Source organism: Hippopotamus amphibius, chromosome 17 (assembly GCF_030028045.1).
Source record: "Hippopotamus amphibius kiboko isolate mHipAmp2 chromosome 17, mHipAmp2.hap2, whole genome shotgun sequence".
NCBI lineage: Eukaryota > Metazoa > Chordata > Mammalia > Artiodactyla > Hippopotamidae > Hippopotamus > Hippopotamus amphibius.
The window spans coordinates 55,721,497-55,746,972 of record NC_080202.1 but is presented as its reverse complement, the minus strand read 5'-3'; the positions used below and the strand labels follow the sequence as shown (position 1 = coordinate 55,746,972).

Below are 25,476 nucleotides of genomic sequence, written 5' to 3'. Positions count from 1 at the left end.
TTGAATCATGACATCTCCCTGCTGGAAAGGACCCAGGGCAGCCCCTGGGGAGGTGGCGAGACAGGTAGGGCGATGGAGTCCTCCAGCCCTCAGACCGCAGCTGCTCCCCTCACTCCACTTGGGCTTCCTTCACCTTTTCTTACCGTCTTATCGCCTTCCCTTGCCCTTGTATCATTAAGCATCGTCTTTTGACTTTTGTGTGCCTAGAACTATGATCCATTGAGGTTCCTTAGACTGTGGTATGTTGTGTAAATGCAGACTTGATTTTTTCCACATGATGGTTATTTATCACAAATGTCTGTGTTTTGCAGGTGTGAGAGGATCGCCATTTTATTGCAATCATGGTGCAGAAATATCAGTCACCAGTGAGGGTGTATAAACACCCCTTTGAATTAATTATGGCTGTAAGTACTTTTCAGTTTACTCTCCGGCTTCTTATTTTTTTAGGTATTCAAATTTGGTGATCTGTTGCTCCACTTTCACTCTTTCTGTTTTTATGCTTATGAATTTTATTGAGTTTGTGAAATGCTTTTAAACTGTAAGTCTCTGAAAATCAAGATCTGCATGCTTATTTTTTAAAAATTCACCTCAGGGTAATGTGTGAATTTAAGTAAATTCTCCCTTTGAAAACACAGAAGTGGAATTCTGACTAAATAATTCTTCCTCTGATCTAAAAAATTGGTACTGATGAACCCAGTGACAGGGCAAGAATAAAGATGCAGATGTAGAGAATGGACTTGAGGACCCTGGGGCGGGTGTGAAGGGGAAGCTGGGATGAAGTGAGAGGGTAGCACTACATATACACACTACCAAATGTAAAATAGATAGCTAATGGGAAGCTGCTGCATAACACAGGGAGATCAACGGGATGATGGGTGATGACTTAAGAGGGCTGGGATAGGGAAGGTGGGAAGGATCGCAGGAGGGAGGGGATATGGGGATATATGTATAAATACGGCTGATTCACTTTGTTGTACAGGAAAAACTGGCAAGAAAAAAAATTCTTCCTCTGGATTTTGCTCTTTTTTTGTTTGTTAAAGTAGAAAAGGGATGTGGAGAGTGGTTTTTTCCCTCTGCTGCTCATTTAGATTACGGGTGAATTTACCATATGGAACTGAGCACTGTAGGATGGAGTTTAATTTACTGGATCCTAAGGACTCTGCTGAATGAATTTCCCCCCACTAACATCAAATTCATGAGTCATTAGAATTCTGCAAATAGGGTACCTAAAGTCTTGATTTTCTTTGTCATTTACCTGAAGAGTTTGCTCAAAGTGAGCATTTCACTAGAGGCAAAACAAAAACAAAAACCAAAAAAGCCAAAAAAACCGAAAACCAAAAAACCCAAAACAAACATTTTGCCAGTTCCTTTTAGATTAGTATAAGGTATTTTCCTTCCCTTCTCTTTTGTGTCACCGTTAAGGTGTAATATAGTGGACGTACAGGAAGATGCCTTTGTCATGAAATACACCCTGATGAAAGTGTCAGTCTGAACTGAGATGAAGAACCAGGATCTTCCAGCCCAGTGAGACTCCTGCTTGGCTCTTCCTGGTCCCGCCTAGTTAGCCCCTACTCTGACTCTCTGACGCGGAGATGAATTTCTCAGTGTCTATTCTGTGTATAAATAGAAATGCAGGTGTTTTTGCCTCTGGCTTCGTCCTGCTCAGCATTGTTTGTGTAATTTATCCAGATCAATTTAGTTTTGGAAAACAAAACTCAAGTCCGCTCAAGGGAATAGTTTAGATTTAGGGCGTCTGTTTTTAAAATTGTGGTATAGTTACAGTCAGTGAAATGGTCACATGTTAGGTTTGCCGTTTGATCAGTTTTGACCAAAGAGTGACATGCATCTCTGTCAAGATGCAGAACCTTTCCATTCATTACCTCAGAAAGTTCCCTTGTGCCCTTTCTCTGTCAGGTGTGAGGTTTGGGTTTTTTTTTTTCGGAGGGGGGTGTATTTTTTAGTTCTGTATTTTCCTTCAATACTAGTTCTGTTCAGTATTTTATGTTCATGGCTTATCAGAAAGACTTGCTTCCTGTTGGCATGTTCTGTGTGCTGGTTTGGCGTTTGGTCGTAAGGAACAGAGAACCCGCTCCGGCCTGAGAGGGGGTATTGTTGGTGGGACATAGGCAGTGTGGGATGAGATCGCACAGAGATCCAGGAATGCGAGCTGGCACGGGCTGAGCTCCAAGAACCTGGCGTCGGGGGGTGGTTCCCGGCAGCAGTTGTCCCCGGAACTTCACCCCCTGGGACTCTGCCTCCTCCATCTGCCTCTCTCCCCCACCACCAACCAGCTGCTTTGCTCTCTGCTACCTCTCCCTCCCCTGTGGCTTCAGCTTGCGTGCTTTTTCAGCTGGTCATAACCCCTCTGGCCCCAGTTTGACTTTGTGGCATTTCTTGTTGCCTTCTTTCAGTTTCTAAGTGACCAATTCTTGTCACATTTCCTCATTCAGGTTCTAGAGAAACTTGATCTGGTCCTTCCCTCTGGTCCCAGGATGTCATTTGCTGGCCAGCCTGGCCTGTGGATTCCTTGGTCACCTATCCCTTTTACGGCTGGCAGGGCTGGTGGCGCTGGGGGATTGGTGTGGGACGGTGGAGGGCAGTGAGCCTGGGAGATGCCTGGGGTTGGAGGGGGCAGGCACGGGACGGGCACCTTATGTTTTCTAAAATGTTAAGGACGATTTTAAAATCTTGATGCAACGCTGATCATCTGAGGCAGACTAAGTCTCTTACACAAACACTAGATTTAATAAAGAGGCATTTTGATTGTCTAATGTTCAGCTTCCTTATTTTCCTTTCTTTAAGGTTTTCAAAATGGTGTAGTTGGCCTTGCCACTTTCACGCATGGATTCACAGAGGAATTTGAAATTGAAATTCTTAGCCACCTCTCAGGCTTTTAAAATTAACTGATTTTTCATTTGCTTTTGTTTTAAACAGTAGTAAATTTTTTTCTGAGTTAGAATATTTTTTCATCTGCAAATGTAATATGTTCCTTTCTTCCTTCCAGAATTAGATAGAGACTAGAATGTTCGTTAAGTCTGTAGTTTTTTTTGTGGTGTCACTTGACGCTTTTCTGATTGTAATTGTGCAACATAAAGTCCTCCGTATTTTCCTTGCTTGCTTTTTCTTTTGTTGGTGAAAAACAGTATTCTAAAAGTTACTCTAAAACGTTCTTTTCATTTCGTTCGGAGTGAGCAAAGAGGTATACAGTTAATGCGAGAACAGAACTATAGCGTCAACAGAAAGATTTTTGAGAACCTCAAAAAGTGATTGTGCTTTGGTAATCACAGCGTGTGACAGTGACAGATGTGTTCTTCAGGTAGTCAGCTTGTGGTATCGATGGGGGGTCCAAGTCCTAATTTACAGGGTCCTGTGATGACCATTGGAGGAAATGCTGTTCCGTCCACTTAAAGCCTTTGTTTTGACCAAGAGTTTTGTTGTAATTTAGAATTGCCAGAATATGTTGAGGTAGGAAGTGCCTATGTCCATAGGTACATGGTGGGTATCAGGCAGGTTAATTGATTTTGATTGCTTTAATGACAATTTATCATTTGTTTGGGGGTCAGTATACTGGTGGAATTAAGAAACCGTGTAAATGTGACGAAATTGAAGTGACGATGTGTCGGCAGGCATTTATGGCATCTGAGGGGCATTCTGTCTTTAGGTGTGAGCTCGGCAACAATTGTTGGAGCTTCGGTGAGTTGAGAAATCCCCCAGCTCAGCCCCCTTTGAGGGTGAGGATTCTGAGACCCAGAGAAGTGAGCGCTTCCACAGTTAGTTGGGGTAGAGAATTTGGTATTCTTTTTATCATGATGTGTTTGTATCCTGAAATGTTGTTATGAGGGTTCTTGTCCTTGAAGATGTCTGTGACCTTTCCAGGCTCAACCAGAAACGTTTCCTGGGGCTGCTCTGCCTGTTGTGGGAGGAGAACTTAATCCGTGAAGGACGTTCCAATCGATTGTGCCTTCCAGGATCTGTGGTCTCACCCAGGCTAGTGAGGTGACCGCAGAGAAGGGACTTAGGGTGGGAGGTGTGGTTCTGAGGTGCTTAGGTTTGAGTGTTTCATTGTGAAATTTCTGAGGTAAAACTTGCAGCTTCCTCCCTCCTGGTGTTCATAGCCCCTTCCCGAATGATCCGGAGGAAGAACGAAGGAGAGAGTCTGGTACAGAGTGCAGTGCAGGGGGAGGGGGTCGGGCGCAGGCGGAGGCCTCTGTGCTCTCTGATCCTTTTCTCACCTGGGGACAGCTGCCTTTGGGACTAGTTGGAACACGTGACAGGAGCGGCCCCGCTGCTCTGTGACATCCCGCAGCCGTAACCTTGTCCAGCCCCATTTCTACGTGGGCTCCCTGTCCTCTGGCAGATTTGGTCACGTCTCTCTCTCCTCTCAGCACCCGCCCACTCTCCCCACTTTCCCTGTTCTCTCCATTCTGTCTTGCTTCCAGACCCCCTTGGCCATCTGTATCCCAAGCAGACGCATCTTTGAGATTGTGCCCTCAGGTCACATCTCTTTGCCTCATTCTCCTGAGCACCGCCTTCGGTCCAGCCTTTGGAGGGCGTGACCAGAGCTGTCATTTTCTCACTTACACATGCCTCCCTTTGGGTTGTCCAGACACTCTTTCCACTTGTCAGCCCTCTGTTGAAGTGATCTCTGTTATAGTCATATCCGTTCCGAACTGCTTTGCTTTTTCTTCATGTCCTACCCAGTCTGTTTAAGCGTTTTTCATAATCATGCAAACTTCCCAGCGTGAATGTTTACATCTATTCTGTGCTGTCCCTGTTTGCCACTCGGTGTCTTTTCCTGCCCCGCCCCCCGCCTTGACATTTCCTTCCTTGCCTTAGATGTGCACCTTCCTGCAGCTGTCTAATCTTACTCTTACCGGCCCACCCCCTTCCCTGATGCTGCTCAGAAGCCCTTGTTTCTCTCCCTTTCCTCTGTCTCCTCCTTAACGGTGTAGTCAGCGGTAGGTTATTAGTTTCTTTTATTCTCTATTTTGTATGTTCCTCAAGGGTAGAGACTGTTTTTTCCCTTGTTCCCTCCAGTGTTGGTACCAGGCACATAGTAGGCCCTCAAATATATTTGATCAGCTGGTCTGTTTGTTCACTTGAGCTTTTCGTGTGATGACTTGGCAAGTGGGTTTGCTGGTTGAAGCTCAGATCTGTGATCTGTCTTCAGACACGGGAGTTATGTTTTTTTCCACGGAGAAGAAGTAACGTGCTGTGATCCTTCAATTAACCAATGCCTCCCTTAGGAGCAAAGCCCTTTTGTGATGAAATATTTTCATTCCATCTTTAGTTTTTCTTTTCGAAGCACATCCTCTTCCTCTCATCCTAGATGTTATCCCTGGGCTTTTTGTAGTTTCCAGGTTTCCGATGGTTATGTGTGATGTTGAAATAACACCTTTATCATTAATTGAGGCAGTTAGATCTTCAGTCAGCCTGATATGCAATAGAATTTATTTTTACTCAAAGGAGTAAGCAGTCTGCATTTTGGGGGTCGCTCACTTTAAAGCCAGTTTTATTCCATTTAGGAGTGGAGGGAAATGGTTCATTTTCTCTAATGATATATTAAGGATCCTGGTCAGTTTTTAGTGGGGGAGATTGTACTCTTCTCGTTTATCAAGTTTTTGAATGCCACAGTGTGAAATCTATTGCATTTAATGAAAGCTGGGATGTAGTTAGATTTACTTAGCTTTGGAAATGGACAATTATAGTATACTTCTATTGCACACTACTTTGTGCAGAACCAGGCATTTTCCTTTCTCTTAAACACACTCTCCCAACACATTATATACTCCGAATTACTTTTAATGTGCTAGGGTGAAGACAGTCATGGTTCAGTAGGAGATATTTCAAGAAGAAATAAAGTAGGATCTGATTCAACTCCTTGCGTCTTTGATTTACCTGTTTTTGTTAAAAAAAAAAAAAAAAAAGGTAAACCCTGTATTATGGAAAATTTCAAGCATACAGAAGTAGAAAGTTTCAGTAAATGCCCCTGTACCCATGACCCAGCTCCAAAAGTATCCACATCTTGTTTCATCTGTTCTCCCCACTGCCCTGCCCCCCCCTCGCCCCCCCCCCCCGTATATAAAGCAGATTTCAGGCATCTTGTTAATTCATCCTGAAACACTTTAGTATGCACCTCAAACTGTAAGGACCTTTTTCTTTTCAAAAGGTAACCACCATGTCATTATCACACAGCACAAGACTGCTAATAATTCCTTGATGTCATCCAATACGGAGGCTTTCTCAGCTATCTAAAACAATGTCTTTTTATGATGTGTTTGAATCCTGCTTCAAATAAACCTTTGCTTTCGGTTATTATGTTTCTTCAGCCTCCTCTTTTCCCTCACGTCCTCCTTTCCCTTTGTTTCCTTTGGTGCCATTGCTTTGTTACAGAAACTGGGTCATTTGTCCCTTGCAATTAGCTTAACCTTTTGCTGATTTAATTGTTCATTACAGCAAATAGGCACTGGGAGGAGGCACAGACCTCACATCAATCAGTTCAGCTACTTTTTAGCAGCTCTGTTTAAAGCATTCGCAGATAGAGATTGAAGTGAGTGGCTAAATCCAGCTGCTCCACTTTTCATCCTGGTGATTTTCCTTTGTAATTTTGAGTTGCAAATTGGATACAAAACATTTTTTTCCCAAATTAAATTGGGCTTTTCCGTTTATAGCTGCTTTTTAACCCACTTCTTGATCCTAATGTTTATAGAGAGCAGTTGAAAGGAGTTAATTTATTGGCAGGTCTGATTAAGAGGGTTTCTGTGTAGCATCTGTGGTGAGTGCTTGGGGACCGCTGAGGTGGGGGTGGCAGTGGTGGAAGTGTCCCACCATGCTGGCCAGTCCTTTGTTTGTGCTTCTTTCATTAGAGCCCTGGATGGGGATGTCAGTCTGGTTGGGGAAGTGCCCACAGAGAAATTCACTGAAGAGTGGATTTGGGTTGGCGGGTGTGATAATTGATCCTTCTTTCTTGATTTTTAACTTGTAGGAGAGTAAAACAGTTTTGTATACTTCTAGTGGAATAATTTTACATGTTGCAACAGAAAGCGTATATTGCATTACAGTTCTCTTGAAAGGTACAATTTGATGTTAGAAGTACTAGCCTTGTATTTTTGTTTGTTTTGGGTTTTTGTTTTTGTTTTTTGGAAAAGTCTTTGTATGTATGTAGGTTTATGTAATTAGCACTCTGTAAGATAGTTGCTGTATATATCGTGATATGTACTGAATCCTTTTTCCATTCAGAAATCTGCCATGTGTGTTTCATAGATTTATTTTGCACGCTTTTGCACTAGAATAGTCGTTGTGCACTATTCACATGCATAGTGCATGTCCAAGGGGTTGATAAGTATCGGGTTCCTAAAAGGCTTGCATGTTTGATTAGATGTCTGATTAGATGGCTCTCTTCCTCTCTGGTCTCTGGCCCTCCCTCTGGTCGCCCTTGCTTTTCTTACTCGACCCACCTCTTTGCCTTCTTGGGTACGGGTGGACTCTTCCTCTAATGATAGCTTGTTTTGCTATTTTGAGACCCCGTAGTTGAATATTTTGTGTTTTTTGGGCATCACAGGTGTTTTAATTGGTAGTTAATGCTATTTTAGGAATATCCAGCTCTCTCTCACCCAACATCTCTTTCTGGGCAGCCTCATTTAAAGCCGTGGCTTCAACTGTCACTTTATAAACCAAAGCTCTCAAAGCTTATCTTCAGCCTACGTGCAGGGGCTTCCAGATTTCTGGCCAGCTCCCTGCTGGGACATCTCCACCTGGCCATTCCGAGGCAGATTTAGTAAAATCTGAAGCAGAATCCACCCCTTCCTCCTGCCTGCACAAAAAAACATACCCAACAGAAAACACACACACACAATTCCTCTGAAAAGCTGTACCTTTCCTCCAAACTGCTGCTTCTGATGAGTGCCACGGCCACGTGCCCAATGCTCAGACCCAGAACCCAGGCGTCCCTGAGAGCCCCGCTCTCCCCCAACCCTGGTGATGGCCGGACCCTCACCCATTGAGGGTGTCTTCTGAGCTGGGTCTGAATCTGCCCCTTTGACCATGTTGGCTCAGCCTCAGATCACAGCTTGTCCCCTCACATCCAGGTCCCTGCAGTGGCCTCTGGGCTCTGCATCCCAGCCCCGTCTTTCCCACCCGTTCTTTCTCAGGGTTGCTGCCACTGCATCTCCCGATTGGACATATGACCATGTCACTTGCTAGTTTAAAAGTCTCGAGTGGCTGCACTTTACCCCTGAGATGAATTCAGATCCTTTAGCTCTGTCCTGGAGCCCTTCGCATTCTGCCTCCTAAAGCCTTCTTGTGGCCTCATCTCCATAGGTGAGGCCCCCACGTGCTCCCCGGCTGAGTTCTGTGGGGTCACAGGCCGTTTCCCAAGTGTGCCACTCTGTTTCCTCGCCTTCGTGCCTGGAGGGCCTTTCTCCATCCTTCTCACCTCCTGGCCAGCTCTCACAAATCAGATCCAGTTCTCGGAGGAGTTCCTGCTCTGTGCCCTGGTGTCCCACTGTCGCCTCGCTGGTCCTTGCCTTGCCGTGGTTGCTAGGCTTGTCACCTGCTCTTCCACGCGAACATCTTGAGGGTGGGAGCCAAACCGTTGTGCTTTTTATCCTGAGCATAGAGGAATGCCTCAGAAATCGATTCGGCTAAAGAGTAAGCGAGTCATGGGATGCGTGCTCTCGCTTCCTGCATTACTTCTGCTTCTGGTGGTGAGGATTTCAACAGAAGGTCACATTGGAACATATTCTTTTGGTTGGATTTACTACTTATATCATGTTTTGAAGGAATCTGATGCAGATTGGTTTTTGTGAGTAAACGCGAGTTTATGTCCAGTGAACTGAAGCTTGTAATTACTATGGTCGACTGAGAAGTGTGTCCTGGTATGTATCACTTGGTGTTTGAGTGGCTTTTTTCCCATAGCGATGAGTACCAAGTATATAAAAAATTCGTTTCTGTGGTTCTCCTACAGAACAAAATTCATCTAAAAATTCTTGACTCTCATAGAATGGTATTCTAACTTTCCTTTTGAGATCTCTACAGGTTTAAACCTGAGAGGTTGGTTATTACATGACTCTTTTTTTTCTTAATGAATAAGTTATTCTGTAACATAAAGTAGTCCTAATTATAAAATGTGTGTTTCTTTTCGTTTTCCTAGTTTATCGCCTATATATGTTTTAAAAACCAAGTCCAGAACTAAAAACTACAAGGTACATATTTTAATTAAATAGATTTAAGTGATGATTGTATTGCAGGACTCATGCTATTAGAAAGCTCTTCCCCAAACACTTATCATCTTCATTTTACTTAGCACAAAGTTGGTTTAGAATGCAAATTCTAACAATTCTGAATTCTGATTTTCTACTGAGTCAGGATTTCTGGGGGCAGGCCCAGCGTGTGGTTTCACAAGCCCTGGAGCTGGCTGTGATGCCTGCTTAGGTTTGAGGACCACTGGCTTAGATGTCCTTAATTTGATTTGTAGCAAATGGAATAGGAAGAAAGGAAGTTCATTTAGTTATAACTTTTTTTAATTTAAAATTTTTAATAGATTCTTTAACAGGTTGTGTAATAGAGACTTGTTACATTATGCTTTCTTTTGAAGGATTTTACAAATACTAAGGGGAGAATATTTGTTGTATGTGCTTCTCCAGACTGTGGTTCTTGAGTTTATTTAGTGACATCAAAATTATATTAACAAGCATGTGCATCCTCAAACTTGTCTTAACTGAACTACTTGTACAGCTTTACTTGCTAATTTTCAGGTGGGGTAGATCTGTGCTCTTTTTTATATGGTAAAATAGACATAACATAAAATTTACCATTTTAACTATTTGCAAGTGTACGATTCGGTGGTGTTAAGTACATTCACATGTTGTGCGACCATCACTGCCATCCATTCACAGAATATCCTCATCTTTCCAAACGGAAACTCTGTCCCCATTAGACGCTAACTCCCCAGCCCCCACCCCCAGCCCCTGGCAGCCCCAGCCCTTTTCTACTCTCTGTCTCTATAGATTTGACTGTTCTGGAAACCTCATATGAGAGAAATTATACAATATTTGTCCTTTTGTGACTTGCTTATTTCACCTAACATAATGTCTTCACAGCTTGTTTATGTTGTAATGTGTCAAAAGTTTTTTCCTTTTTAAAGTTGAATGATCTTATATATGTGTGTGTATATAGACACGCACACACACACCACAGTTTGTTTATCCATTCATTCATCAGTGGACACTTGAGTTGCTTCCACTTTTTAGCTGTTGTGTTTACTGATTAAAGTCTAGTTTTTGACTGTTATGTCAATCAAAAATAAGTGCATATCTCTCTAGGGTTTTTTTTTTTTTTTTTGTCTTTTATATTTGATAGATTCCAGATCCAAAAGATAAGTCCTTGAAAAATTCAACCACTGTACTTTATTCTGCCTATTCAGAATATATCTTTAATTTACATCTCATGATTGCCATTACGGTTAGTTTCTTAACAAAGAGTCTGAAAGCAGGTGTAGAATGATGAGCTGGGGGCGATGCACTGAAGTGAAATGGGGGGGCTCCTGCCATAAAGGAAGGGAAAACAGAACTGAATGTTTCAAGGTCTGGCAGGTACAACTTGTATAATAGGTTGTGTTATATTATTTACAATAAACAGTACTTGATAGATGTTTTCTTGATGAATTAAACCAACTCCTGCTATCAGCCTACTGACGGTGGATTTTTTATTCTGGTTTATGAGACCAGATAATATTTCCATAGCTCATTACATTCTTTTATGTGGGCAAACACATGGCATCTTTAAAGCTGACAGCTGCAATTCCCTGGAACATCAAATGCTCTTCCGAAGTCCACAAATTTATTTTTTACACTCCAGAAAGTAAAACAGTTCTCTGCCAAATCCAGCTTAATTTGAAGAAGAATATGCAAAACTGCTATTTTTATTATCACATATACTCAGTTTGCTCTCCATTAGACAAAAAATTTCATGGATTAGGAATATTTTTGGAAAATCATGGCATGTTTTGGATTCTGTTGGGTCATGGATCAGTCATGTGACTGCTTCAAATATAAAAACGGAGAGAAGAGAGACCCTTCGCAGCACTCCAGACCTTCTTGCTTGCCTAGGTCTTACATAACTGTGGCCTGTGAAACATTTGACCTTCAAGATTTATTGACAGAGGCAAGATATCTTAAGTATAAAGATCTACTTAAAGATGTGTATACCTCTGTTTTTTTCTGGCTGGTATCCTTTAATTCTCTAACGGGGTTGGTTAATGTGCTTTTATTTTGATAACTGAAAAAAATAAACACATTGAGGTCATCTGGATACCTGTCATAGTCATAACTAAGTGCTGTTGCATGCGGTGTATTTTGCTTTTAAGTTTATTTTGGGGGCACCAAACAATACTTCTTTTTATTGACGTATAGTTGATTTATAGTGATTTACAGTGTTGTATTAGTTTCTGGTGTGTAGCAGAGTGACTCAGTTATACGTATATATACATATTCTTTTTCATATTTTCCATTATGGTTTATTACAAGATATTAAATATAATTTTCTGTGCTATACAGTAGGACATTGTGGTTTATCTATTTTATATGTAGTAGTTTGTATCTGCTGATCCCAAACTCCTGATTTATCCTTCCCCTACCCTCTTTCCCCTTTGGTAACCATAAGTTTGTTTTCTATGCCTGTATGTTTCTGTTTCGTAAATAAGTTCATTTGTGTCATATTTTAGATTCCGCATATAAGTGATATCATATGGTATTTGTCTTTTCTCTTTCTGACTTACTTCATTTAGTATCATGATAGTATGATAATCTCTAGGTCCATCCATGTTGCTGCAAATGGTATTATCGCATTTTTTTTATGGCTGAGTAGTATTCCATTGTGCATGCATACACACACACACACACACACACACACACACACACACACACACACACACACACACACACACTCCACCTCCACCTCTTTATCCGTTCATCTCTCTACGGACATTTAGGTTGCTTCCATGTCTTGGCCATTATAAGTAGTGCTGCTGTGAACGTTGGGGTACATGTATCTTTTTGAATTATAGTTTCATCCAGATATATGTCCAGGAGTGGGATTGCTGGATCATATGGCAATTCTATTTTTAGTTGTTTAAGGAAGCTCCATACTGTTTTCCATAGTGGCTGCACTGATTTACATTCCTACAAACAGTGTAGGAGGGTTCCCTTTTCTCCACACCCTCTCCAGCATTTGTTTTTTGTAGGCTTTTTGATGATGGCCATTCTGACCATCCATTCTGACTGGTGTTAGGTGGTACCTCATTGTAGTTTTGACTTGCAGTTCTCTAATAATTATCAATGTCAAGCATCTTTTCATGTGCCTGTTGGCCATCAATATGTCTTCTTTGGAGAAATGTCCTCTGCCCATTTTTTGATTGTAGTTGTTTGCCAAACAAGACTATTTTAATGGTTGAAATCAAATACAAAAAAGAATAGAGGTGGAATTAATATGTAAATGATGTGTTTGAGCCAAGTATAAGCTAGGTTACTTTGCAGACAGGGGGCCGTACAACTTAAGATTTAAATAGAGAAAAGTGGTGGGAGCAGTGAATCATCAAACAGCATCTCTTGGCGTGGGCCTGCCGAGTTTGAAAGCAGCTGTGCCCTGCCGTGCCGATCAGTCCCATATTCACAGTGAAGGAGGGCTTCATCTTCAACAAACTGTCATCCTTCCTGTTAAATGTGTATCGTTGGTTTGAGTTTTATAATTGTATGAGTTTTTGCCTAGTTTGTTTGTACATATTTAAGTAACATTATAAAAATAACTGGTCAGCGCTAAAGGTCCAAGGAAACTTTTATCTTTTAAAAGGGGTTTGTACGTAACTCAAGCCATTTCTCTGAGTTAGAGATTTTGCTATACTTTTGTGAATCCAAATCAACCAGGCCCTTAAATTGGGTTTTGTTTGACAACCAAGGTTGCAACCAACCAGAGGTTGGGGAGGGGGATGGACAATCACTTGAGTGGCTTGTTGGCTCAACTGTTTTCAGTGGTAGTGGGCAGCCCTTCTGTACGATGGGTCAGGAGTTATGTTCTCTGACTCTTGTTTTAGTTGAGTATTGACTGGTGAGGCTGAGAATGGAAAATGCAGACAGCAGGGTCTTCAGCTTCTGAGTCTCACTTAGAGCTGTGGAAATTAACACGACATAAACATTTTGACTCTGCTTTGTCACCATGCAAGGGCATGGTGGGGAAAAAATGCCTTACGTTTGTGATTCTCGTGGTCATATTTGTTTTTCATGAAGAAAATTTTAGATTGTGAATGGCCCTCAAATACAAGTGTATCATGTTTTTAACTTAAAACTTCCAAGGCAATTTCATTGGAGAATGTTAGTCATGTAACCAGAGGGCAAAGTGAGGCTGGAGGCCATAGCGGGGTGGGAAAGAATTCTGAAACAAGTTCTGCCATCAGAGGTCTTCTTGTCTATCTCCTGGAGGGGATTGGTAGGGCATTCCTCTGTGCTAGGCCTTGAGCACGCAGTGGGCAGCCGAACCCAGTGTACAGCCCCTAGAGGAGACTTGGTTGCCTGGGTCCCTGTGGGCAGACGGGGGTGTCACAGCTGAACCACCATTTAAGAAACACTTAAAGAACATCTAAAAGATCTAAGAGCACATATGATCACGTGATCCACAAGCACGTATGGGGTGCTGTATGCTAGTGTCTCATTCATTATTCCCACTTACTTTGTGGGGTAGGCTCTTCTCCCCTCTCCTCCTCCCCCATTGAGATTATAATTGACGTATTCTATTCATTTAACAATGTAATGATTTATGTACATATCATGAAATGATCACCATAATAAGTTTAGTTGACATCCATCACCTCACAGTTACACATTTTTTTTCTTGTGATGATAACTTTTAAGATCTCTTAGTAACTTTCAAGTGCACAATACAGTATGGTTAACTATAGTCATTGTGCTGTGTAGTACATCCCCAGGACTTAATTAGCTTATAAGGAAGTTTGTACCTTTGGGGTAGGCTCTTCTTTTGTTTCACTTTACAAATGAGGAAACTGAGATTTAAATTGCTTGCCAAGTAACCGTCCCTGCCCTGGCTGCCTCGCCCACTAACAGTGGCACAGACGGCCCGGGTACCATGGTTCTGAGCCGGCCGCACGCACGCCCAGACCGCCTGCAGCTGGCTCACCTCCATGTAAACCCGAATCTCGGCCGTCAGCAGGCAGCACTCAGACCTTTGGCTTTCCTGTTTCTGGACAGGGCCAGTTTGCAGTCTTTGCTTTGAAGTTCCTCCCCATTGCTCCTCCCCCAGCCTCATTCTCCCTCTGATCTGATCTGTGTCTGAGCCAGTTCCCAGCTGGGCAATAAGCTTCCTGCTGGTGCTCCATCTTTGGTGGCTCGCAGCCTTTCTTGCTCTTTTCTGTAACAGAAGGCTGGTGCTTGTAGGTGGTACTGCTGAGATTCAAATCAAGGCCAGCCCAGGCTCTCTGTTGGCTCTGCTGTGTGGCTCCCTGGTTTGTGTCTTAGTCCTGAAGTGACAGTGCTGGAGGAGAGGAGGGAAAGGATGCTGTTGGGTAGCTGAGTTGAATACCTGTTAATTGGGTGGCGGGGGTGGCAGGGAGGGAGTGGATGGAAAGTCACTAGGAACTCTGAGTTTAAAATAGTTTGAGGCCATGAGTGCTAGTGCACTTGGGTAGATGATTGTGCAAGGCTACCCGGAGAAGGCTTTTGTCCTTGGAGCCATAGATGACTTTTCAGAACAGCAGTCTGATGTTTACATTCATTCAGGCTGCGATGGGAGCTGAATGATTAGTTTCCTGACAGGAGTTCTTTTCCCTTCCAAGTATATTGTGTTCTTTCCCTTCCAAGTATAAGATGTTAATACCATTAGCATTAAACCTGGTTCCGGGCTACCTGTAACCCAAACCTTTCAGAGAACATCTTGTTCCTCAGCAACCCCCTTCCCACCGTTTATTTTATGAAAGTTCTCTTCCCAGCTTTGATCGTTTGTCTTCGGGGCCATATTTTCTGCTTCCAGAAACTGAGTGTAGTATATTTAGCTAATTAATGAGATATATAACTAAATCTTGTATTTACTTCATATTCCAGAGGGAATATTTTATTCAGCGCCTACATTGAAATAGTATCATTTCTATCTTTATCCTCTGTTGGCTTTTTCTTTTTCTTATAGAAGGAAAGAGACCTGTATGATATTATTTACACCTAGTTCCTTTTTTTTTTTAAGTTGGCTAATTATAAACTTAAAATAATTAGTTTCCAACCAAGCCTCATGATATTTACATCATGTGTTTTTAGGGCCATGGAGGATATAATTATCATGGATTTTGGGGGTACATTTTCAATGTGTAGTAGAGAAGGTAAATGTCAAATGAAAATGTTTAGTTTTTAAAGACATTCATGTTGGAAGGGTTCTCTTCTTTTTGTGCAGAGGCAAGTTGGTTCCTGGGCTGTGGGTGGCAGTGTCTTTGCTTAGTGATCACTTTTTTCCTCTGAGAAGTTTGTGTGTGGCCTGAAACAAGCAGCTGCATTTTTTGAATATTGCACTTATCAGGGCTGCTAAACACTTTACGTTTTCTTTTTTAATCTTCCACAATTCTGTACATTAAAGAAGATGAAGAAACTCAGGTGAATTGAAGATAAAGAAACTAGGGCTCAGCGACATTGAATAACCTTCCCAAGGCCGTCTTCGCATAGTAGGACTGGGATTGAGGGCGGGTCTCCTCTCCCAGGGCCTGTGCTCTGAGATGTGACGTTGCTCTGGGACACACCTGGGTTCGGATCCTGGGCCTTGACTTCTCTCAGCCTCTGTTTCCTCATTTTAAAATGGGGAGAAACTCATTTCATAGAAAGAATCTTCCCAGTACGTGTGTTAATCTTCATGAACCCGCTTACGGTGCGGCTGTTGGGGGCTCCCTGTGGGGAGGTGGTGCTGGGGGCTGCTCCTGCCTCGTTGCCCCCCACCCCACCCCCACCCCCATGAGAGCTCTTGGCAGGGAGGGCCCTGGCCTTCCATTCTGCGTCCCCCGTGCCTGCTCTTCAGTACCTGTCATGGGCACGGGAGTGAATGTTTGTTGAGTAAATGATGTTATGAATTTCTCTAGGTTCTTCTTAGAAGAAGTTTTTTTCTTTTCTTTTTGTTTTCTTATAGCACAGGTAGTTAATAGGCTTTTACCTTTGGCCAAGGTGTTACTTGATGCCTTTCTCTTTCTTTTTTTTTTTTTTTCATATTTAATAGATTTTACTTTTCAGGGCAGTTTTGGGTTTACAGACAACTGAGCAGGTATACAGAGTTTCTGTATACCCCTCTACAGCTTCCCCTATTATTAACATCTTGTGTGGTGTGTTTGTTTCAGTTAGTGAGCCAGTGTTTATACATTATTATTAACTAAAGTCCGTTGTCTACATTAGGATTCACTCTCTGTGCTGTACAGGCCTGTGGGTTTTGGTAAATGTATGCTGTCACGTGTCTGCCAGGACCGTGTCCTACAGAGTAGTTTCACTGTCCTAAAACGCCTCTGTGCCCCATGCCTTCATCCCTCCCTTTTCCCCTCCAACACTGGCAGCCCCTGGTCTTTTCACTGTCTCGGTCATGTTGCCTTTTCCAGTGTCAGATAGTGGGGATCATACGGGCTGCAGCCTTTTCACACAGGCTTCTTTCATTAAACAGTAATCATGTAAGTTTCTCCCACATCTTTTTATGTCTGGATAGCTCATGTCTCTTATTGCTGAGTAAGACTCCATTGTGTGGATGCACCACACACAGTCTGTTTATCCATTCACCTTTCATAGGACATCTTGGTTGCTTCCAGTTTGGGGCAATTGTGAATAACGCCTTTATGTTGTGTTCCTTTTCATTTAACCTTGAGTTTTCCTGCTGTGCTGGTGGTGGTGAATCAAGCTTCTTTATCAGGAAATACTGGTCACTATTAGAAATGCTTCCCTGAGTTGGCCTGCCAATTAAAACTATGTATTTATGTTTTTATTGTTTTTTTCAGCTTTATTGAGGTGTAAATGACAAATAATAATCTATACCTTTTAAAAATACATAGTTGGATACGAGCGGACATATGTACACCTGTGAGACCATCACCATAATTAAGACAGTGAACATGCCCATCACCCCAACAGTGCTTGATGCCCCATTGCAACTCCCCTCCTTCCAGTACCGTCACACCTCCACCTCCAGGCAACCACTGATTTGCTTTCTGTTACTATAAATTAGTATGTATTTCCTAGAATTTTACGGAAATAGAATCATGTAAACTCTTTTTTTTGGGGGGGGGGGGTCTAGGCTCTTTGATTCAGTATAATTATTTTGGATTCATTCATGTGCACATGAAAGATAGTTCATTACGTTGCATTGCTGAAGTGTTCCATTATTTGTATACATTGCAGTGGAAAACATTGGCATTAAAAAAAAAAGATACTTTTTGATTCGGTAGTACTTTCTAATATTTTGGATCAGTTAGAATCAAGAGTAAAACCTATCATTTATTTTAAAATCAGGATCCATATTTGTAAACTAGAAAACAAACGGATACTTTTCAGTTGGTAAACCAAAAAGAAAGAAAGAAAAAAGAAAGCAGTTACTAAAGTTACATTCTAGACAGAAAACAAAATGAGATCTGTGAATCTTGGGGAGCCAGAGAGGGAAGGATACAGTGGGTAAAGTAGGGGGAAGAGTTGACCAGGAAGGGAGCACAGGGGCAGGGGTGTGGCTTCTAGGGGCTGATGGCAGGGTGCCCTGACAGTGGTCCCCTTGCCCCCAGAATCTCTTCAGAAGAGGACTTTGAGCCCCCTCAGTCAGCTGTCCTTGAAAGAATTAGCTGATGTTTACCTGTAAGTTGGCTTTCTGATTGGTGTGCATTGAGGCTGCCTGTTTTTTAAAAAATTTCCTTCCGATGCCAGAAGGTTTTAAATAGATGGCACAGCCTCCTATTCTGCTTCTAGACAAAAGTCTTCAGTCAGAAAAGCCTAGTTGATCAAACAGATTTGAAACTCGTACTAGGTTCTTTTAACAGTAAGTACGAATGACTCTTAGGTTTCATGGAGAGAAGAAGTTTATCATAAGACTTATTATTTCGGGCAGCTGCCACCACAGCTGTGCAGACATTCTAAGGACAGAACGAGGACAGAGATGTGTAGTTGTCAAGGCAGAACGTTTGCTGCAGATTTAAGTTATTCATGGCGCGTCAACCAAGATCAGAGCAACTTCTTGAACTTGGAATGTGGCTAGTGAGTCTGGGGAAGCGAATTTTAATGTTATTTGCTTTTAATTACATTTAAATAGCCACATGTGGTTAGTGGCTGCAGGTTGTAGAAGAGATGGTTCTGGAGCTCATCTGTGCATTGCGCGGAGTGCTGGGAGTCACCCTCAGTATTCACACTCATTCTCTCCTTGCGCCCCTCCCCACTTCTTTTTTGGGTTAAATGTGCATAGTCAGATTTGTGTAAGTTAGGTGTGCATTCGTTGGGACCCCACTGTATAATGGAGAACAGTTTAGTTAAGTACAGTTGGCAGTCCATTGGCTTTATAATCCTTCTTGTTTTATTTCAAGTTTTTGTCCTTCACAGTTTTGACTTGTTAGCATTTAAAATAACTGAATTTTTGTGAGAAAATAATTAAATGGAACCTAGATCAGGAGTGGGCCTATGATGGCCTGCTGTCTGTTTTTGTACGCAAGCTAAAAATGGTTTTTATGTTTTTTAGCAGTTGGGAAAAATTCAAAAGACTATTTCATGGCGTGTGAAAAGTATATGAAATTTAAATTTCAGTCTGTGTAAGTACAGTTTTATTGGAACCCAACTATGCTCGATTTGTTCACATATTGTCTGTGGCTGCTTCTGTCCTCAAAAGGCAGAGTTGAGTATTTGCCACAGAGACCGTCTGGCCCAGAAAGCTGAAAATATTTACCGTTCGGCCCTTCACTTACAGCAAAGATTTGCTTACCCCTCTCTTAGATTTTTGAAGGCCTTTATGCATAAATTGGAAACTTTAACTTGAACACTGGACCCTTTGTATTTGATAGAAAGTTTGATAGTAGAGGGTAATCAGTTGTGTTGAAGCTCATTTGTTTGCATTTTGAATAATGTATTTATAGGCAGAGGGATTTGTGAGTGAATGAACGAAATTTAAAGCACTAGAAGCCACAGTTCCCAAACTGTGTTTTGAGGCACTCCAGAGCATGCCAGGGCTATAGGATGTTTTTAATTTTTGAGGAAGCACAGTGATACTCCACATTTCTTAGACACTGCAAACTCCTAGTTTCAAGGTAGTTCACGGTTTCAGGATCACACTGCATTTCCTTTGATGGTGTCACATCTTGGTGAAGCGAGGGTTGTGGTGGTTGCTGTGCTAAAAGGCAGGTGCCACAGAGGAGTCCATGTTCAACAGGAAATTAGGGTAGCACAGTGTGATTCCAGTGTGATTCTAAGAGGTGCACACACACACACATCCTGATATAATTCCGGTTATTTAGGGTGAAACAAAAACATTTTTTCCTTCAACTTAAGTGTGTTATTTTTTCAAATGCTTACTAAATTATTGACACAAATGCTTTTTAAGTTGTTGGACCTAATAATCTAATAAATGGTATTTCTTTTGGCCTTGGGGCACCGTGAAAAAATTGCTGAGATTCCAAGGGTGCTGTGAACTGAAATTTGGGAACCTCTGACATGGAGCACCAAGAGACAGTGCTTTAAGGACAAATGACCCCAGATAAGCCACTCAGAAATGTCATCAATGATTATCTTCAAGATGATAAAGCCACTGGAAGTATGGAGCCCCCAGGCTGTTGTCTGAGATGTCAATCTTGAGATCTTTCAGAAATGTGACATCATTGGACAAGTGTGGGCCGTAGTTTTCTAACATAAATTAAAATGCAGAAGATGCTGTTAAGCATACTGATTTTCCTTTGAGTTTTATTTGAAAACCCAGTAACTCTGTCAGTCTGTTAAATTGTGTTAACAAAAGTTTGCAGGTGGTCTTGCCTGGAAATTCTTGAAGAAGAACACATTGCAAGAACTTTGAGGTACAATATTTGGGAAGGCCTCGCTAAGTCGAGGCTTTCACAGTACAGCATCCATGTAACGTGTTAGGTTCAGCAAGGAGAGAAAGGGTAGTGTCTGCTCCGTCTTCAACCAGGAGACTGGCCTCCTGTTGTGCATTGTATCTAAAGCAAGAGCCCAGTGCTAGTCCTCCTTTAGCCAGTGTAAAAAGCTAGTTTGTTAGTAGATTTAGATGATTATTTTCCTCTAAGCATAATTCTTTGTTTTCCTGCTTGTTTTGTCCTCGTAACAATAGCTCAGATATTTAGACGCCATGTAGGCATTCTCTCCCATGAACCAGGAACACTTTGTTAGCAGGACACGTGACTGTTGTACATGCAGTATAAAATCACAACCACAGTTCACTGTACGTTGTGGGGAGAGTCCGGGGGTGGGAGGCACTGTCCAGTTACGCTTTGTGGGTGACGTCCTGGTTCTCTGCCAGTGCATGACTGCTGCTCCTGTGTACTCACTCCCTTGTTCCTTTGCTCACTGATATTTGGGGGGAGGGGGTGTGATGTACTAGTACTTGTTTCTAGGACCCAAAGCGTTAGGAAAATTTGCGTTAGAAAATCTTAAAATGGTGCTGTTGGGGAAGAGACCATCGTCAGTAATTTGGGTTCAGAACACTTCCATCTTTGTTACTTGTTAATTTGCTATTCAGATTGGCAAGACTGCTGCCTTTTGGAGTAGAGTCAAGTAGTTTGGTATCACTGACCTGAATTATTTTAAGAGGTCAAAAACCCTGCTACTACTTTTTTCTTTTTGGACACTATTTTAAAATATCATACTATGGATAAGTCAGATTATTGAGCTCTCTGTGGAATTAAGACTTTTTGCATGTGAAGTCTTTTAATTTTGTGGGTAATTTTTGCCAGGTCCTTTAGAATTGTGTCACCGTTACCTGCTAATAGTCTCCTGAAGCTCCTTTAAGGGGCAGGTGGTGAAGGTGGAGTCCAGTGTGGGTGAAGGGCAGAAGACACAGATGGTCACTGGATGTAGCAACTTCTCCTTCATGCAGGCCGGACACCCCAATTGGCAGAAATGCCCTGAGGCCGTGTGCTATTTCCCAAGAGAAAAGAGGCAGGTTTTAGAAGAAATTCTGAATTTCTGAAGTTTCGTATCCTCTAACAAAACTATTTCATGTTTAGAGCTGTTGGAGCAAAGGAGTGGATTTATGAGTGAAGGAAACTGCTGTGTTGCTGCAAAATCCCTCACATTTCTTCCCAGTGTTTGCCTGCTCCCCCTCCGTTGTGTAGAGTAATGTATGTTGAAATGACTCCTTTATCAAAAGTAAACAGAGCTGGTTTATATCATTGTGTGCTAACTGTGAGAGTGGGTGTTGGAAGAAAGGGATATGTTCCTGGTAAAAAACGTCTATAAAATATTTAGAGTCACAAGCGTTTCAGTGCATGGTATGTGAGCAATGCGTTCACCATCTGTTCCTTCAGTTATAATTGTGCTTCCACAGCATTCATCATAATCACACTTCAGTGAGAAGGTTCTAGAAAGGAAATCAACCTCTTTTATTGGGTTACATGATTCTCTTAGATCCCCTTTCCTTAGACCTTCTGGCACCGTAGGTTGAACCTCAGGTCTTTTCCAGACTAAATTACCTCTGGAAAAAGAGTGTTACCAGCTCCATGGAATTTGAGCTGGTCTAAGATGAAATTCATAATTTAAACTTCGGATATGTTTGATCTTAGAGGGAAATGGCTTGGGGTGTATTAAATTTTTATATATATCCTTTCAGTGTTGTTATAATCATTATATGTTCTTGTTTGATCTTACTAGCGAGTAGCCAGCCTGTTGTTATGACTTGATATATTGGTCTATCTGCAGATTAGTGATTGAGGGAAATGACTAGGTTATTTCCTAGTCATTTAATGGATTAAATATAGCACTTAGCTAATATAATTGTGTGTGCCATTTTACCGTTGTTCCTTTGCTAGTCTTGTCCTGGTTTGAAAATAGCTAATCTGATTGGGTTGTCAATAAGTAAATAAGTATTTGCATGAATGAAGTATATCATGACTAACTGGATTATACTTTTTCTTTAAAAGGGCTCAGATTTCTACAGATTCTGGTTTTATTAATTTCTTGTTAAGTATGAACACATCTGTTCACAAATGGCATGTGATTTGGAACCTTGGTTTAGAGGTGGAGCGCAAGGGCTGAATTGTGACAAGGTGCGGCGCAGGGCCCCCCAGTTCCCTGGGTCCTTGTCACTTTTCCTATCTGGAATTAGCTTGGATGTTTATCTGCTTTTGTGTCTCAGCCACAGACACGGAGCAACCCCCGTGCGCGAGCTGCTCCTGGGGGACCTGGCAGCCTCCCCGGGGCTCGTCCATCGTGGCTCCCTTTTGGTTCTGCTCCTGTTCCTCCCACCAGGGGTGTTTGTTTCTCTTCGGGTTACTTCTCTAAAGCTGCTCACCCTCAGGACCTGCTGCAGACAGACTTCCTCCTCGAAGCCTCTGGAACCACCTGGCCAGGGTGATGTCATACAGCCCATTCGGTGTTGGTCGCCTCTCCCTGGGGCCTCTCTGCTGCCTTTGTGCACAGTCGCGGGTTTCTGTGCCTTCCATTCGTGTGTTCTCTAGAACCTTAGCGTAGGGCTGCGTATGGTTAGGCACTCTTTCCATAGGTGTTGTTTTGAGAGTCAGTGAATTATAGAAATAGACTCTGAGCGACTTTGGTCAACTTGCCACATTTCCTTGATATGTTGTATATTTCTTTGAGCACTGGCAGCTTCTAGGAGAGACTTAAGGCGTGGTTCGCTTCTTCACTTACTGATTCTTTCCAGTGTAAAACCCTACCCGTTTATGAGGGTCGTGTCTGGTGCCTTAGGGATGGCCAGGTTGCTCCCGGGAAGCAGCTGGCTGAGTTTGTTGGCTAAATTGGGTATAAACATAGTTCAGTTTAAAGGTAGGTTCTTTAAATGGAATTTCTTTTAAATGGGTTTTCCTGGCAGAATGCAATGTTAAGCTCATTAATTCATAAGTTGAAATGTCTTCACTAAAATATGGTTTTCTTTAGCACAGTACAAGCTTTTAATATGTCACAATTGCATTCAAAGGTTGGTTAAAAACCGAAGGTACTGTTGCCAAGCTCCCAAATTGCAGGCTCAGAAATCCCTTCTGAAAGAGGAAGAGTGGGTGTAGGAAGGTAGGAGGGAGCGGCTCCCCAGAAGCTGCCTTCCTCTCCGGGCAAGTGGAAAAGGCTTTAGTGTTGCTTTTACCATTGAAATGATCGCCAGGTTAGACAAAAAGCAAGCAAATGACTACAGTGGTTATTTCCCTTCCAAAAGTAATGTTTCCTTTTAAGAGGAGACAGCAAAGGACATTTCTCCCCCTCAGAAGAAATTACTTCTGGAAGAGTTGCTTTTGCTCAGCCTTTCTTGATTTTCGTGTTTGGTAAATATTGAGTGTGTTTAGGAAATGACTTGATGATGTTGCAGATAGTTGGCAAAAAAATAACGAAGATATTTGAAAGTTACCTCTGCTCTTCTGACGCAGGGACTGGAACCTGTTGAGCATTGAAACGTGGGATTCTTCCTCACCTCTCTCCTAGAGATTTCTTCCTGCAGAGACAAAATTGAAGGCCTGCTAGGGTGGGCTCTTTGGCCCAAACATGGTTTTATAAAAATAGGGAAGCTTCATAAAATCCGAATTTCTGACTGCTCTTGAAAAACCAGAAGCTGGAGCTCCCTGTGCCTGTGTCTCCTCCAAGCTGCGACCAGCGGCCCCCGGGCAGGAGGTCCCACGCAGAGGAGCAGGTGCCGCTGGGCCGCACACCAGGCCGCAGCCCTGGGCTAGGGCTGTGGGTAGACCTAAAATTTGTCTGTTTTCATGTATAAAATGCGACAGTGTTGTATGTAATCAGTCATGTGCAAAAGCACTGCTGGTTTACATTTGGCCTCCCCCCCACCCCCCGCCCTGGGAAAAGTCCTTTTCCTATTAATATTCTTCCTAAGTTTCTATGTTGAAAAATTTCTATTAAAAAAAAGTTGATAAAGTATGTGAGCACTTGTATTTGCAAAACCATTTGAAAGTAAGCTGGGTATATCTTAAAACGTTTGCCCTAAATACTGAAGAATAAATGTTCTCCTACATAACTGTCATCATTATTACACCCAAGAAATTTGACACTGATGGAATGATATTATTTAATATGTAATACATGGTCGCATTTCTTTATTCTTTAGAGATATTTTTATTCCAGTCCAGGAGCCAGGGCAGCATTGCGTTCAATAGTCCTGTCTCTTCAGTTGTCTTTATTCTAGACACTTCCTTGCTTTCTTTGTTCACCTTTCAAGACACTGACAGTTTTTCTTTTTTAAGAGTCCGGGCTGGTTGTTCTGTAGAGTATTCCGTAATTTGGATTTTTCTGATTGCTCCTCGTAATTAGCTTTAGTTCGCCGTTTGCGTCATGAGGGCTCTGTGGGCTTGTGTGTGCTTCCATTGTGCCCATCAGATTGTCAGATTGGCCCAAGTTCAGTCATTTGGTTAAGGTGATGTCTACTAGATCTTTCCATTATAGAGGTACCACGGTCCCTTTGTCTAATAGGAATCAGCAGGATAATTTGAGACTGTGGTATCTTCCAACAACCCCCTTTCTGTGGCATCCATTGTTGATCCTTGCCTGAATCAGTTATTATAAATTGATGGTTGCAGAATGGTGATTTTTCGAATTCTGTCATTCAATCTGTGATTGTTAGGTGATCTTTTTCTGTAACATTTCCTCCCCTGCACATTTTTCTTGACCATCACTACATGGTTTGTTATGCTTTACTAACTTTTTTCTTTCTGGTGCTCAAATTATCCCGGGATCGGCAAGTGGAACCCTTTCAGGCTGGTTTCCCATCAGTCGTTGAGTACTGCCTTGATTTCTGGTAAGAAATGGTTCAGCCTCACCATGACCTTTCCTTGCTCCAGACTTGCAATCAGCCATTTCTCCAGGGAGCACAGCTTCCTTTTTAGTAGGGAATGGTATCTAGAAAACAAGAGCAGGATGCCAGGTTTGCTCATTGCAACTGAGGTGTCATTGCGTCTAGGCCCTTCCTCTGGATAGAGCTAGACCACATATTAATGTTTTTAATAAAATTGGAATGCTGCTCTTTTTCAGAGGCTTCAGAAACTTTATAGGTTGTAGTTTGTGCTGAAAAACTAGGGTACTGGTATCCTAAGCAATTTCAGAGTTCTATGCTAACAGTATGCAGAATTCATTGACCTCACATATCTCGGGAAATAGACCAGGGTAAGTGAGCACAGAAGTGAAAAGCTGGATTCATTGGTTTATTGGGGAAGCTTTTATTCTGTCTTTCAAAAACTGTTTATTGAACAATGACTCTGTTTTAGACATTGAGTAAGGTCCTGTTCTCCTGGATAATCAAAGAGAAATAGGACTTGGCCTC

The 25,476-nt window shown here is 42.2% G+C and overlaps 1 protein-coding gene across 1 annotated transcript in view; it reads left to right on the top strand.

Moving 5' to 3' along the window:
- The window catches only part of SEC14L1 (SEC14 like lipid binding 1), a 49,599-nt gene that overhangs the window by 1,991 nt on the left and 22,132 nt on the right, over positions 1-25,476 (top strand). The window contains exon 2 of the mRNA XM_057715959.1: positions 312-404. Coding sequence (XP_057571942.1) covers positions 342-404 — 63 coding nt within the window. The 5' untranslated portion in view covers positions 312-341. The remainder of the gene's footprint in view (positions 1-311; positions 405-25,476) is intronic.